The 17,393-nt window shown below is 43.8% G+C and overlaps 1 protein-coding gene across 1 annotated transcript in view; it reads right to left on the reverse strand.

The window, feature by feature from the left end:
• Positions 1 to 803: 803 nt before the first annotated feature.
• NFXL1 (nuclear transcription factor, X-box binding like 1) overlaps positions 804 to 17,393 on the reverse strand; it is a 187,731-nt gene continuing 171,141 nt past the window's right edge. The window contains exons 20-23 of the mRNA XM_075347016.1: positions 13,920 to 14,024; positions 10,411 to 10,497; positions 9,223 to 9,276; positions 804 to 4,706 (exon numbers count right to left, since the gene is read on the reverse strand). Coding sequence (XP_075203131.1) covers positions 4,530 to 4,706; positions 9,223 to 9,276; positions 10,411 to 10,497; positions 13,920 to 14,024 — 423 coding nt within the window. The 3' untranslated portion in view covers positions 804 to 4,529. The remainder of the gene's footprint in view (positions 4,707 to 9,222; positions 9,277 to 10,410; positions 10,498 to 13,919; positions 14,025 to 17,393) is intronic.

Below are 17,393 nucleotides of genomic sequence, written 5' to 3' on the forward strand. Positions count from 1 at the left end.
GGTGCTTTACACGCTGCGACATTGGTAACGATATATCGTCGGGGTCACGTCGTTAGTGACGCACATCCGGCGTCGTTTATGACATTGTAGCGTGTGACACCTAGGAGCGACGATCAACGATCACAAAAACGTCAAAAATCGTTGATCGTTGACACATCGCTCACTTTCATAATCTCGTTGGTGGTGCATGCCACTGGTTGTTCGTCGTTCCTGCGGCACCACACATCGCTGTGTGTGACACCGCAGGAACAATGACCATCTCCTTACCTGCGTCCACCGGCAATGAGTAAGGAAGGAGATGGGCGGGATATTCCGCCCTCTCATCTCTGCCCCTCCGCTTCTATTGGATGGCTGCCGTGTGATGTCGCTGTGACGTCGCACGAACCGCCCCCTTAAAAAGGAGGCGGTTTGCCGGCCAGAGCGACGTCGCAGGGAAGGTAAATCCGTGTGACAAGTGTAAGCAATGTTGTGCACCATGGGCAGCGATGCAATCGACGGGGGTGGGTACGCTCGCTAGCGATATCGATATTGCAGCGTGTAAAGTGCCCTTAACTTTCTTGAGAGTTGTTTCTTGGCCATTTGCGATGTGTTAGGACTGGAAATTTGAGCAGAGCCCGGTGGGGACTGGGTAGGCATTAGAATGGAAGGTGCCGGAGATCAGTGAGGGTGAGTATTGATTATTTTATACTAGTCATCTTGACTTTCAGGACTGAGGATAAAGTTGGATTATTCATGATGCTCTGTGCATATTCAAGACTTTCCTTTAGCGGTAACATAAATAGACCAGGCACAATATAACAGGAGAGCAGTATTTTATTACAAAGAATCAAAGTTTACAGAAAACTGGGGCATTCCAGTCACCCACACATCGCATAAGTGTACGAAGATATGACGAACAGTGTGTGATTCTGGCACAGAATGTCTGCCGCTATCTCATAGATGTTTTATTTTTATAAACAGCTGCAGAATAGGTAAGAATGTCAAACATGCAGAAGGTGCCAACATAATGAGAACCAGAGGACAAAATCATACCAGACTACAATATACATCCATATTTATACTGGGTTTCTAACAATAGTAAACTATACATTCAACTAAAAGCGTTAAGCAGCTGAAACTGAAACTTGCAGCATATTAATCCCTCATTCCTGCCGCACGGCATTTTACCATAATTGCATGTAAATTCCCTGCCAGGATGTTATTCCAGGTGCATCCCCTACAAAAGTGCAAACTCAAACACTCAGGAGCGCATTACACTTTTCTTCAGCCGGAGAAATCTTTCAGTTTTCCACCCTATCCCTCGATCTTGGCATCCTCACCAGTGCCGAGTAGCTTGTTGGCGCCAGCTGGGCACCCAACACAAGTACGTACCAGCTCTCTGTATCTAAAACCCTGTCACTAACGTTAAACATTTTTTAAGTTCTAACCGAACTAGATCTGCCAGAATTCTGAGAACCACAGAGAATTTGGCTTTTGTCGCATGCCAGACCCTGGATTCTGACAGATCACTACTAGACAACATTTGTAAGTTGGGGGACTCCTTAACAGATATTTTTTATTTTTGCATGGAGACCCAAAAACATAAAATGTAAGCTAGATATACAAAGAAATAATGCCCTAAATGCTATATACTGAGATCAGCGTTTCTCTAGTACTGGTGTTCTAGAAGTGCATGAGTAAAGGCCCCACTTATAACGCTCCATTACATGTCAATATGACATAAACGGGGGTGTAATTCAGATTTTAATCCCCTGAGATGGGCACAATGATGCAGCAGAATGTGGTGGGTACTTGCACATAGATTTCTTATCACCAAGAATATCAGGGGTAATTATATACAATGGTTTGTAGCTAATGGGTGCAGGTACATAGTATACAACGCTACAACCAATTTCTGACAAGCATAATGTGGCTGAAAATTCTGTTGGTCCAATCATCAGAAATAACAAAAAAGCACCAGTGATGCTTCGATGAAATTGGCCTATTTCACAGCTTTTTATGCTAATGAAGGTATGCATACTTATTAGTTCATATTAGTATTAATGGACATGACTTGATTATGACAACTCTACTTTCTTCCATCCCATTGCTACCACCATAACACACTACTAAGTGCCAGGAGAGGATCCCACCAAATAGCTCTTCTTTGCGTATATCAGGGGGAGAATCCCACCCAAAGCTCATCTCTGCTTATCCAAGGAAGATGATCCAAACAAACAGCTCATCTCTGCTTATCACATAGGGAGGATCCCACCAAACGGTTCAGCTCTGCTTATATCAGGGGGAACATCCCAACAAACAGTTCATCTCTGTTTTTCCCAGGGAGAGGATGCCACCAAACAGCTCATCTCTGCTTATATCAGAGAGAGGATCCTACCAAACAACTCTGCTCTTCTTATCCAAGGGTGAGGATCCCACCAAAAGCTCATCTCTGATCATCCTAGGGGGAGGATCCCACTTAATGGTGCAGCTCTGCTTATATCAGGGGGAGAATCCCACCAGTTCATCTCTGTTTATCCCAAAGGGAGGATCCTACCAAACAGCTCATCTCTGCTTATATCAGGGGGAGTATCCCACGAAACAGCTCATCTCTGCTTATCCAAGGAAGATGATCCAAACAAACAGCTCATCTCTGCTCATCATAGAGGGAGGATCCCACCAAACGGTTCAGCTCTGCTTATATCAGGGGGAACATCCCAACAAACAGTTCATCTCTGTTTATCCCAGGGAGAGGATGCCACCAAAAAGCATTTCTCTGCTTATCCCAATGGGAGGATCCCACCAAACAGCTCATCTCTGCTTATATCAGGGGAAGGATCCCACCAAACAGCTCATCTCTGCTTATATCAGAGAGAGGATCCTACCAAACAACTCTGCTCTTCTTATCCAAGGGTGAGGATCCCACCAAAAGCTCATCTCTGATTATCCTAGGGGGAGGATCCCACTTAATGGTTCAGCTCTGCTTATATCAGGGGGAGCATCCCACCAAACAGTTCATCTCTGTTTATCCCAGGGGAGAGGATGCCACCAAAAAGCATTTCTCTGCTTATCCCAATGGGAGGATCCCACCAAACAGCTCATCTCTGCTTATATCAGGGGAAGGATCCCACCAAACAGCTCATCTCTGCTTATATCAGGGGGAGTATCCCACGAAACAGCTCATCTCTGCTTATCCCAAAGGGAGGATCCCACCAAACAGCTCATCTCTGCTTATCCCAAAGGGAGGATCCTACCAAACAGCTCTTCTCTCCTTATATCAGGGAGATTATCACACCAAAAAGCTCTTCTCTGCTTATCCCAAGGGGAGGATCCTACCAAACGGGTCATCTCTGCTTATAATCAGGGAGAGGATCCTACCAAACAACTCTGCTCTTCTTATCCAAGGGCGAGTATCCCACCAAACAGCTCCTCTCTGCTTATCCCAATGGGAGGATCCCACAAACAGCTCATCTCTGCTTATCCCAAAAGGAGGATCCCACCAAACAGTTATTCTCTTCTTATATCAGGGGGCTTATCCCCCAAAAAAGCTCTTCTCTGCTTATCCCAAGGGGATGATCCCACCAAAAAGCTCAACTCTGCTTATATTAGTGGAAGGATACTACCAAACAGCTCATCTATGCTTATATCAGGGAAAGGATCCCACCAAACAACTCCGCTCTTCTTATCCAAGGGGGAGTATCCCACCAAACAGGTCATCTCTGCTTATATCAGGGAAAGGATTCCACCAAACAGTTCTTCTCTCCTTATATCAGGGGGAGGATCTCACCAAAAAGCTCTTCCTTGCTTATTGCACAGGGGTGGGGCGGAATATCCCACAAGGCTGATACTGGTTTATCCCGGAAGAATCCCACCAAACAGCTTATGTCTGCTTATCCCAGAGGAGGATATCCCACCAAATAGTTCCATATCTCTCCTTCCTGGACCCTTATGAGTTTTATCTAGAGACAGTGCGATACTGGGGTGATGCCCGGATTTTTAGACTTTGGGCAGCATTATTCCTTAAATGGATCCTAAACACCAGGCAATATATTCTCTAAATATATACTAGGATTTTGTCATTTCTATAGCATAACTAAAATGTTAGTTTTATAGAAATACAAAAAGATGCAAAACTAAGCAAAAAAACAAAAGGAAATAAACATATCTCTGTCAGAGCAGAAAATGATGGGCACAGCAGTCCAAGCTCTGGTTGGTCTGTATGAACCAATGATTGACACATACGGCCTGGGACAACAAAGAATATTTTAAGTGATTTAAATAGTTTTTACATAACTATGCATTTTCTATGGAAAATTGAAGACACAAAACAGATATAAAAGCTGTACAGTACGTATTGCGTGGTTATATGATTAGTAATATTTTAGAAGGGGAGTAATAGGGATTGAGCTATTGGCAGACTAATGCATTAGACTGAATAGATTTGTCGGTAATTATACACTTTTTCAACATTTTAATTTTACATTGTGCAAATGTTTATACAGACAGCATAGTATTCCCATACATCGCTCAGAATTATAGATCTTGGCTTGTCAAATATTGATTTGAGCAAGGTACAGTGTGAACATGGCCAGAGCGACAACACACACAGGCATTATTATATAATTCCTGTATTTCTGCCATACAGATGGCTGGATTTCCACTTCTTCTTTCTTTCTGTTCTTCCTCTTCTTTCCTTTCAGGCGATTCTCAAAAGCTTCAAGTTCAGCCTATAAACAGGACAAAATACAATTACAGGAATTCATTCTTTACTGCTGGGGTCACACTATTGGAAAGGTGTAAACACTGTTTTGGGGCTCTGCTTAGTAGTATAAAGTTCCAGTATTGGTCAGCTTGAGAACAAATCTTTAAAGGTTACCTGGCAGATCCCCTATGCCGTCCAACCTAGCATCATTGATACCTATATGCCTGAATTCCCTCCCACCAGCCCTGTATAACGCTATTCACTAATAAGAATGTTTAAAAAAATATAAAGCTCACTTTCCCTATGATAATTTGGCCTGTAACTAGTCGCAGGAACGTTTGTTCCCCTGACTAGTCGGCCCTTTTTCACGCTATTTTCCTGTGGGCGCGAGAACATAATTTCCAGGAGCCAATGTCATCACCAGTTCCTGGAAAGCTTGCGCATGCGCGGGCTCAGTGCGCCTTTGAAGCCGGGTGTACGCTTCACGACTTCATTGGGCACACTGCGCATGACTAAACGTTCAGAAGATGGGTCATGGATATATCTTCTGACCTTCCAGTCATGCGCAGTGCATCTAATGAAGTCGGGAAGCGTACACCAGACTTCAAAGGCACACTGGCGCTGCTTAAATGAGCCCGCGCATGCGCAAGATTTCCAGGAGCTAGTGATGACGTTGGCTCATGGAAATCATGTTATTACTCAGACAGGGGAGTAATAATATGGGAAAAGGGCCAACTACACAGAGGATCTAACAACTCATTGAGTAGTCACAGGCCTAATTAGCATAGGGACAGTGAGGGTTATAAGTAGTTGTTTTTTTTTAAACATTCATATTAGTGAATTGCGTTATACAGGGCTGGCTAAGGAGGGTATTTGACCATACAAGTTACAATGCTGCTAGGTTGGAGAGCATAGGGGACCTGACAACTTCCCTTTAAATCGATACCAGGGCATAACAGTGATGGTTCCCAGTAACAAAAAGGGGACAGTTGCACACGGCAGTGCTAAGATATGTGGAGCAATGAATATAGGCACATAGACTTGCAGTACTGCTATGGAAAACATGTAAAAAATGAGATACTTAGCACACAAAAATAGCCAGTTTTATGTGAGCCACCATAAAAATATCTTTATTTAGGATAAAAAATGTGGCCGCTAGGACACAGCAGGGGACGTGGGGGGAGTTGGTGCATTTAAGCATTGGACAGTACGTTCTTTCTTCCTTGTCATTTGGTCAGAGCATTGGTCTTTGGTTCACAGGTGGCAACCGTGGTTAAATTGAGCCACTGTTTAATTGCCACGTAGGCTCAAGGCGCATACTACTGGCCACAGGAAACCTCCTGAGAAGCAATAGATAAGAAAGCTTTCCTTAATGTAAATTATAAGGATGGAGGACACACGTTGTACAAAGTCTAGTGATCCTTCAACATTAACGACCTAAAAACAAAGCAAACAACTCTAGGGAAATATGTTTTCGGTTACACAACATTTGGTTTTCTGCAATCTGGAAGAGGGATTGATTTTTTTTTTTATCTGGAGAAGATAAGAATGAAGAGAAAATATGGCTTACAGCAGATGTAAGGCTCAGGACAGCGCATCGCCAGATCCAGATTCATACAAGTGATGATTTAGCCCGTGACGCGCGCTCGCGTTTGTTTTTGCATTCCTGATACAGGAGACACCTGTTTTAAATACAATCATGTTCTGGGGCTCAGACCGCGATTAGAAGACGCAGGATCAGATGTAGCTCTGAATATTTTATTACATCATTATTATACAACCATGGCATTACCGAGGAATAAATCAGAGATCTCTAATTCTTCCTTGTAGCCGTTCTTCATAATAAATGTTCTTGTCTTTTTACGCAAAACCTGCAGACAAGGAAAGCTGTGCTGATCCGTGCTGCTCCCCTGCCGCACAACAACTTAAAAAAGTTTTCTGTTTTTGTTTAAAACCCAGCAAAGGGAGGACGAATTTGTAATTGAAGAAATAAAAAGCCATTCTGTCCACTGGATTGGTTCCCAGCTCCAGGGGTCTCCACCACACCAGTGGTGCGAAGTGATGACTCCAGACAACCAGTCACCCGAACCTGCGGCCAATCAGTGGCCTCAGTGATCAGGTCCGTTGTGGTCCAACATTAGGGAGGGGGCATCTTTTCTTTCTTTTTTTTTTTTAAATTATGGACCGCCTGTGTTAAATTTTAAAGGACAGTAAAAAAACATCAATCCTTTAAATTTCTTTTGATGCAGATACCAGTCTATTATCTCCAGGAACTCTCAATCCTCAACTTTTTTTTTTTTTTAATAGGGTGTTCCTCTTAATCAGCATTCTGCCAGCCCTACCAGAGCTGGAACTTCCTTTCTCTCAATTTCCAACATGTACTGCTCCTATGGGCTTTCCCTTCCCGAATTGAAAGCTCTCCTCTGGACAAAGGAGAGGAGAGCAAAACCCATTTTATGCTGGAGTCCAATGCAAAAAGGGATAATGGATTATTGCTGTACTTCTGATATCTTGTGTAAGTGATGGTAAATCAGAGGGAGACCCTGTCCCTTCCTGCTGAATCTGGCCCACTTTAGTGTAAAAAGTTGCATACTATTCCCAAAATATAAAGATTTTGCAAAGTAGTGTACTTGCAAAATTTACTAAGTTGAAGAGGCAAAATTTGGGATGAATACAGCGGTTGAAATGACGCAGCGCTGCACAATGAAGGCACTGGATGTGTCTGCATAGGAAACTACCACTATGCTTTTGAAAGCCAAAAATCTATATAATATACACCACCTTGACAGAGGAAAAAGGGACACTCTTTTGGACATTTTGGTCTATAACTCAGATCTTCATCAGTCCTCAGCAGGATGTATGTCATGTAATGTCAGGAATGGAGATATGGATTAGCTTAAATGGCAGTAGGTAAAACCTGGCGCCATTGCACCAGGGAATCCTCCCATCTCCACGTGCCACCTAGGTCAGCTTTTACCTACAAGCATTAAAGCTAAGCCCTATCTCCTTACCTGACAAACAACCTGCTGAGGTCTGATGAAGGTCTAAGTTGTGGACCAAAATGTCCATCCGAGTACCCATTCCAATAGCAATGGAGTGATGTATACAATTTAACACTGACACCTTTTTGGCTGGATCAACGGAGCCCAAGGGATACGAATACACAAAATATAGGGCTCAAACAACAGCCTGCGCAGGAAGGTGCACGGCCGGGGCCCCTTTATCAGGCCATACTGTTGTGTGGGATCATCGGATTTGTAACAAACACTTCCTCCAAGCAGGGAGTATAAAGATCCAGATGGCCCCTGATTTGAAGCAGACTAGACATAAATGTGTAGTATGTGATAGAAATCCACGGGGGTGTTATGGTGGAAAAAGAGATCTCACACGACAAGGCTGAAGAGCTCGGATAAGGGGGATAACCCGTCCCCTAATAGCAGTGCCCTCCTATATCACCAGGGGACATCAGAACAGTTAAAGCTTGAGGACTAAGTGGTGCTTTACACGCTGCAACATCGCATTTGCTGGCGATGTCGAGCGCAATTGCACCCGCCCCCCGTCACATGGCCGATATGTGGTGATCGCTGCCGTAGCGAACATTATCGCTACGGCAGCGTCACACACACATATCTGCTCTGCGACGTCGTTGTGACCGGTGAACCGCCTCCTTTCTAAGGGGGCGGTTCGTTCAGCGTCACAGCGACGTCACACCAGCGTCACTGAACCGCCGCCCAATAGAAAAGGAGGGGAGGAGATGAGCGGCCGGAACATCCCGCCTCCTCCTTCCTTCCCGCTTTTCCGGTGGACGGAGGTAAGGAGATGTTTGTCGTTCCAGTGGCGTCACACACAGCGATGTGTGCTGCCGCAGGAACGACAAACAACATTGTACCTGCAGCAGCACCGATATTATGGAAATGAACGACACGTCAACGAGCAACGATTTTGCACGTTTTTGCGCTCGTTGATCATCGCTCATTTGAGTTACACGCTGCGATGTTGTTACCGGCACCGGATGTGCGTCACTAACGACGTGACCCCGACGATATATCGGCAGCGATGTCGCAGCGTGTAAAGTACCCCTAACTGTGCATTTGGTAGCAGATAAAGGACGCAGCCACTAAATTGATGTACAATAAAAATGAATGCAGCGACTTTTCTGGGGGAATGTGGACCAGGTTTTCTCTAGTCCTATGCAGATTTAAAGTGAACCTGCCACCAAATCTCATAAACTGCAGCTATTTCATGAGATCTCTTATACCTGATGAGGCTAGTGTACTTATTGTAAAAATCAATTTCAAAATGAGTGTACTTATTAAAGTTTCTCCTCTGGTATTAAAATGTGCATTTCATGTGCTCCAGCCTTTCCCTGGGTGACCATTTGTTCCCGCTCTTGCCGATTCCCCCCCATAAACATTACATACTATTTGAAGCAGATCTCAGAGTCATGGCCGTAGTGGTGATATTAGTCTGAGGCTGGAATGGTGGCTATACAGAGCACGGTGCGCACACATCTGAAGATTGGGCTTTGTGATGGATATTACCTGCTGTCTGCGCTTCTCTTCTTCATTTGCTGCTTTTTCTTCTTCTTCTTTCATCTGTCAGGAATAATAGAGGAGGAATAATTCAGGACAGCTGTTGCTTTTGTCAGTCCTTCAGCAAGAATGCTACAACAATATGGGAGCCAGGAATATCGGAACAAACGGATACCTGGAGGGGATATCGCTATGCATAGGATAGGACTTTAACTCCTTCATGGCCAGGAGATGATTTTTTTTTGTGGTTATATTTTTTCTTCCTCTTCTTCCAAAAGCAATAACTTTTTTTTATTATTTCTCTACTAAAAATTAGACATATGTGATCTGTTTTTTTTTGTTTTTTTTTAAGGAATTAGTTGCAGTTTTGAATCACTTTATTTTACAATTCAATATACTGTAACATGGACAAACAATAACAGAGATGCGGAAACATTGCAGCACCCCGGTGCTAGACCCAGAGAGGGTAAATATTATTCATTAATGTTTCTTTGTTACCATCTCAGGGTATGGCAGAAGGTTTCCTAAAAGACGACAACCTCTTCAAGTCCATCAGTCTAAGGGGGGCTTTACACGTTGCGACATCGCTTCCGAAATATCGTCGGGGTCACGTCGTTAGTGATGCACATCCGGCGCCGGTAACGACATCGCAACTTGTAAATCCTAGATCCGCCGATAAACAATCGCAAAAGTGAAAATCGGTGATCTGTGTAGCGTCGTTCATTTTCATAATGTCGATGCGACCGCAGGTACGATGTTGTTTGTTGCTCCTGCAGCAGCACACATCACTGTGTGTAAACCCGCAGGAGCGACAAACATCTCCTTACCTGCGTCCCGACGGCAATGCGGAAGGGAGAAGATGGGCGGGATGTTATGTCCCGCTCATATCCGCCCCTCCGCTTCTATTGGCTGGCCGATTAGTGACGTCGTGGTGACGCCGAACGCACCTCCCCCTTGAAGGAGGGATAGTTTGGCAGTCACAGCGACGTCGCCGAGCAGGTATGTGCGTGTGACGCTGCCGTAGAGATAATGTTTGTTACGGCAGCAATCACCACATATCGCATGTGCGACGGGGCGGGTGCTATCGCGCTCGGCATCGCTAGCCGATGCTAGCGATGTCGCAACGTGTAAAGCCCGCCTAAGAAAGCTCCTACCCTGTGCAGCTCATGTAACAAAAACGACATTAAAGGAATTTACCTCGACAGCTTTTTTCCGTATTTGCAGGCACAGCGAATCACACACTACAGAGACCTGAGCTTCCCGTGCAGTGTTACATTGTATCTCCTATGATGGAAACAACAAAACAATTCATTGATCCACAGTTCATAAGGGTCAGTTTATGTAACAAACGCCACATACCTAGAATATTCACAGCTCCAATGTCTGCACAGATAACATTGCCATAAATTATAATAACGATTATACTGAAAAAAAGAAAAAGACAAACGATAGCTTCTCAGAAAGAAAACACAGAATTTCAGCTAACTCCGTAGGGTATATAGGTAATGTATGCATTTCTGCAGTGTCGCTGGGGGAGCGGTAGATCTCCTTGATATGCAGATCTGACAGTCTACAAGATTTCTGAGCGCGCAAATCTGGCTTTCATTTCTTGATTCAAAGTGTGGATAAAGGTACAATAAAAGGCTCTGATCCTGTGAATGGAGGTCTATGTCAGAGCAATAATCCACAAAACGAATGCCACAACAAAGCAGCTGCTTTCACCAGAACCACAGATCAATGAAACGGATACAGACAAGAATTCATCAAAGAAGGAAGGGTCAGTAGACGGCCCCACCACCACCACCCAGGAACGGAGAATTACATATAGAGACGGCTACAGTTACATCATCAGCAGTACTTCCATGTCATAAGCAAATTCTTACTAAACCTGGTTAAAACCCTTTATGCCCTAAGAATAGATATGTTTAAAGGGAACCTGTCACCAGGTTTTTCCCTTATGACCTGCGACCACCACCACTCAGCCCTTATATACAGCAGTCCAGAATACTGTATATAAGAGCCCAGGCCGCGCTGTATAACGTAAAAAACACCTTTACAATACTCACCTAGGGGGCAGTACGCACTTTTAGCATTTAAGCACGCCCACAGAGGTGTACTAACATGCTATTCAATTCAGCATCACCAGCGGTGACGCGCGTACCTGTGTTCGCTGTGACTGCGCTTCTAACCGGAAGTGCTGGGCAATCAAAAGAGCAGTCACAGTGAACGCTGGTGATGCTGCATTGAATAGCATGTTAGTACACCCCTGTGGGCGTACTAACATGGTAAGAGGGAGGACTAATCTGGGGATATAACACCCTTGTGACTAGTCCCTGTGCTCTTTAGAATAAGATAAAAGATCTTTAGAAATACTTGTTCTAAACATCCGTTTATCTATTCTAGGGCCAGTTAGGCAGGGATTAGCAATATGTACCCAGAACTGCTGGTGGTTCTGGGTGCATATTGCACCAGACAGGTTCACTTTAACCATTTAGCTGGGGGCCTTCATTAGGTCGCTGCCGTCTTGGTTCTTCTAGCAAGACAAAACAATCACTGATCTCGGGGAGACCAACCAGAGAAAACACTGCCGGCAGCCAACGAGGGCGCTCAACACTGAAATCTTATGTGCATTGACCCCTGGGAAGTATGCAAATCAAAACGGTCCGTGGAGCCTCTGTTAGTAGTCTCGAAATGGAAAATAGCCAGATATCCCCTCCAGGAAGGACCTAGCCAAGGAGTGACTCTTTTTAGGAAACCACCATAACCACCATATTAAGTGGCCCTTTTAGTCAATATCTAACTCTTGACTAGTTTAAGGATCTGACAAGGGAAATGCCAAGGCCAGATAACCATCCACAGATGGGGTGTTGCCCCTCATCAGTGTGGAGTAGGATTCTGGCTAGGTGGGAGCAATGCCTAGTAGACCAGCAAGACAAAACAATCACTAATCTCAGGGAGACCAGCCAGAGAAAACACTGCCGGCAGCCAGCAAAGGCGCTCAACACAGTGAAATCCTAAGTGTATTGCCCCCTGGGAAGTATGCAAATCAAAAAGGTCCGTGGAGCCTCTGTTAGGAGTCTCGACACGGAAAATAGCCAGATATCAGCTGTCTGTGGATGGATACCTGGCCTTGGCATTTTCCTGGTCATATTCTTAAACTCGTCAAGAGTTGAATATTGACTAAAAGGGCCACTTAATATGGTGGTTATGGTGGTCTTCTTGGCTAGGTCCTTCCCGGAGGGATATCTGGCTATTTTCCGTGTCGAGACTCCTAACAGAGGCTCCATGGTCCTTTTTGATTTGTCTTGGTTCTTCTACGAGGCCAGCCTGTAGCTGTGGTTCATAGGAGTTGGTCAATTTCACAATAAACTGCTATACTGTACTTTATAATAAAATAATCAAATCATCGCAGATCATGTTAAAATAAAAACAAAACAAAAACAACATAGCTGTGGTGACAGAAATATGGTCCCCACTACTGAAGGGGTTATTACATATTTTTTCATCCATCAATATATGGCTTTCCTTAAACCAACACATGTCCAACTGTGAAATAAAATAAAAATAACTATATAAAAAGGTGATGAATCTGGAGAAGTACAGTTCCGCTTTTGTACGTGAGTATAGTTTAGTGTGGGATGAGTCCGCAATGTGTAAACCTGATTTGGCCATTCAATGAGAACAGCCTGCATTTTCCCATGGATGTCTAATACCGTTCTCATCATTAGATATTTTGTTTTGTACATTATGGCACAGAACCAAGCCACAAAGACTTGGAGAATACCTCGGATTACTTGTTCAGGATACAGAAGTGCTGGAAAACAGTTTAAAGATCGTGATACTCATGACTATTTACACTTGTTAGGTTAGAGATTAAGGCTATGTTCACACGTTGTGTTTCTAGGACGCTTTTTTATGAGTTTGAGTGCAGATTTGTCACAGAAACTGAAGAGAATCCTGATACCAGCAAAGCAATTCTAATCCTGACGTGTCGTGTACACGTTGCTTACTCTTGTGTCTTTTTTCACCCATTGACATCAATGAAGTCAGTAAAAAACGCTATAAAAATACAGGTATAAAGATGATTACAAATTTGCTGGTTTTGTAGCTTTTTTTGCATATTTTTAGAAGCAGTGACTGCTATAGAGATAGATAATTAAACCCTATTTGGCATTCGTGTCACAATCCCCTGGGTATCCCTGGCGCACATCCATATTTTAAGTATTGCCCTGCGTTAGTTGCAGGTCTATCAACATATTATAATGGTTACGTGTGGCTGTTATTTGATTCTGCACCTTGGTCTGCTCACTTGTCTGCACTGGCTTAGTTGTCCCTTTGTGAGACTCCTATACATTCACACCTTGGAGCAATAACTCACACATTCCATTTACTTCCTTTTTATATGCACACGTTTACCTATTTACCCTATGCATCACACTATCATCATGCTGCCAGGTAGTCGAGTATATTCATGAGCTCTGTATATCTGCTAGAACTGTAGCAGAGAAAACCTTGATTTTATCAAAAGGAGAGCAAACAGCCCAGTAACACACATCGCTGGAATCAGGGTCTCTGTCTACATTATGCTGCTCTCAGATGGGATAGAAAAAAACCTAGTGACAGATTCGTTTTAAGTGATCTACATGTTATCCTATAGTCTATGTCGCTTTTTGTGACACGTTATCTGACCATTTCACAGCACTCACCTTTTTAATTCTACGGCACGGACATCTCAGTTTAACTTTCTGGGTGCAATGTGCCAAACAATCCCCTTGGTGACAGATTTCTTTGCAGCGATGTCCACACGGCAGCTAGAAGGCCACAATGTAGAATGAATAAAAAAACAATTAGTAACACAGGGGAATACTGTCAAATATATAATACAAAAATAAAGAATGGCTCCTGCAATTCATATTGTATTCTATTAGCGGTTGAACTGGGGTCCCATTGATTCACTTGGCCACTATCCACCTACAATGTACCACAGCAGGTGACTGGACAATTACATTTTAAAATACATTGGTATATTATTATGCCATTAATCCATTCACAACCATTGGCACCTTTACATTCATAGTTTTCTAAAAATAATATTTTATATATATATATATATATATATATATACACACATATATACACACACACACACACACACACACACACACACCGGAAGCTTGGATTAAGAGTAACTTGGTTTGAGAGCGTTTTGCAAGACAAGCAAAGCTTTTTACAAATGTGTAACTTGGTTTAAGAGCAATGCTTTGCAATAAGAGCAAATCCTCACCGTGCACACATCCGGTTCTGTCCTTTCACCGTGCTCTGGAGGTAACTTTCTGTACATATGTACTGTATACATTATACCATTGCACAGTATATACTATATAGCATGGCTATCAATTTGCATTTCTGCATATAGTACCGTGCTTTCTTTCTGCTAACCAGTACAGCACATTGCTTGTACTGTACCTCTTGCACACCAACAATAATTGTATATGAATACAGGACATTATTTTGTATTACTGTAATAAGTTTGTATAAATACAGTAAATATTTCTGGGTTGTGGAACGAATTGTCTGTATTTCAATTATTTCCTATGGGAAAATCCACTTTGATATAAGAGTAACTTGGTTTAAGAGCACACTCCTGGAACCAATTATACTCATAATCCAAGGTTCCACTGTATGTATACACATATATATATATATTTTTAGATATTTTCTCTCTAGTGTATACTGATGTCAAGTCTGTACTCTGTGTAATCTACATCATCATAATAATATTTTTTTATTTCTATAGCGCCAACATATTCCGCAGCGCTTTACAATACAGAGGGGACATGTACAGACAATATGAGACAATACAAATAACAAAATTAAAATACCAGGAGGAGTGAGGGCCCTGCTCGTAAGCTTACAGTGTATGAGGAAATAGGGGAGGCACAAAAGGTGAATATGGGGGGGGGGGGAAGCTTGTTATATATGGTCTAGCCATCGAGGTAATAGGGGATTCATAACCAGCTGCGTGGATCGGTCGTAGTATCTGAGAATGCACAGCCATACTTCTACTTTTGTGTATGTCTTATAATTTGCTGAGATAAGATCGTGCTCACAAATTGCCAGCCAAATCTTTTTCATAGCAAAGCGCTGTACAGACATTTACAAATGTGGTAGACTTCCTGTCCCATACTATAAGTCTGCTTTCACACATCCGGTTTTTGCTGAGTGGCACAATACGGCGCTTTGCATAAAAAACGCAAACGTTTTTTTTTGCTGCCGGTTGCGTTTTTTCCGCATAGACTTGCATTAGCGCCATATTGTGCCGCATGGCTTTGCGTTGCGTCCGTTTTTTGCCGGATGCGGCATATTTAGCCGATGCAGCGGCCGGATGGAACGTTGCCTGGCACGTTTTTTGTGCGGCAAAAAACCGCATTGCGCCGGTTACACTGCAAGCCTATGGACGCCGGATGCGGCGTCTTGTAGCAAAAACTGCGCATGCTCAGTATCAAGCCGCATCCGTCAAAAAACGGAAGGGCCGCATGGAAAAACGTATGCAACGGATCCGTTCTTTTCGCCGCATCCGTTGCATAGGTTTTTGAGCCGGATTGAGCCGCACTGCAAAAACCGGATGTGTGAAAGCAGCCTTACCCTATTGTCACTCAAACATTCTACATGTTACAGAAGCACTGCTGATATTTACCTACAATGACACTTAGGAAATCTTACAATTAAACATGGTATCCATCCATATTGAACCCCACTGAGGGCTGTGATTGCCTGCAGCGGTCTTCTGACCAGAATGTTACATCATTGGATATTTCTTTGATGAGGTGCTTTTCTAGTCATCTGACTGCTGCAGACAATCACAAGCCACAGTGGTCCTGTGACATAAGAATGGTGATATCATAACTAAAGAGGATCGGACCTGTGGAAGTTCGGTTTTGGACCCAGACTTGACATGATCCCCAATGGAGGTCACTAATTGGGCAGTTTGGGTCTCAGCCCACATGCAGCCAGCCATAAACAGATCACTTCCAGGGGTGGGTGGATGGGGTTTTCCCTGTTGTTTTATGTGGTTTTTTGTTTGGCGCACACTACAGCTGACTACGCTGTTTTTACCCCCCTAATGAGAGCCACTCAAACACTGCAAGATGCTTGCACTGGGCCGAGCACCGGGCGTCCCCAAAGCACCGGGCGTCCCAAAGCACCGAATGTACGGAAAGCACAGCTATGCTCGCGTGAGTGGTTTGCACCCATAAGACACTTTAACTCTTTTTTTTGTTTTGTTTTTAAAATCTGTGTTCGGGTTCGGTCATCTAAAGTCATAGCTTCAGGTGCAGACCACCAGAATGACCTGCTCTGGATCAACGGTGATGACTGTGGACGTGTATGCCTCAGTTTACTATTTTTAAGCCAATAACATCCAAAGTAAATGTTTTGTTATGGTCGGACAACCCTTTAACAGATCTGATATACAGTGCCTTGCGAAAGTATTCGGCCACCTTGAATTTTTCAACCTTTTCCCACATTTCAGGCTTCAAATATTAAAGATAAAAATTTGAATGTTATGGTGAAGAATCAACAACAAGTGAGACACAATTGTGAAGTTAAAAGAAATGTATTGCTTATTTTAAAGGGAACCTGTCATCAGAAATTTGCACTAAACCTAAAAGATTCCCCCTCTGCAGCTCCTGGGCTGCATTCTAGCAATGTTCCTGTTGTTCTTGTGCCCCCTTTCTGACCAAAATAAAGACTTTGTAAAGTGGTACCTTTTTTTATTCAGATCTTGATAATGGTACACGGGGGCAGGCTCTCTGGTGTCCGTTAGTCTGCCTCCTGTCGCTTTAGGCCGTCCCCCATCGTGCAGTTTCAAAGAGGTGACGTGAGGTAAGCTGGCCAGTGCTTGCGCAGAACGGTGGAGGCGGCGGTGAAAGCGCGAGCACGAGATTATGGGCGGGTACTTGCTGATGAAAGTCACAGCGCCGCCCATAATCTCGCGCATACGCAACACGTCACCAGCGGTCACACTGTGCACATTGCAGTCCCTCGAGAGTGGCACGGCGCATGCGCGAGACTATGGGCGGCGCTGTGATTTTCATCAGCAAGTACCCGCCCATAATCTCGTGCTTGCGCTTTCACCGCTGCATCCACCGCCGCCTCCACCGTTCTGCGCAAGGGCTGGC

The sequence above is a fragment of the Anomaloglossus baeobatrachus genome, chromosome 1 (assembly GCF_048569485.1).
Source record: "Anomaloglossus baeobatrachus isolate aAnoBae1 chromosome 1, aAnoBae1.hap1, whole genome shotgun sequence".
In the NCBI taxonomy this organism is placed as follows: Eukaryota; Metazoa; Chordata; class Amphibia; order Anura; family Aromobatidae; genus Anomaloglossus; species Anomaloglossus baeobatrachus.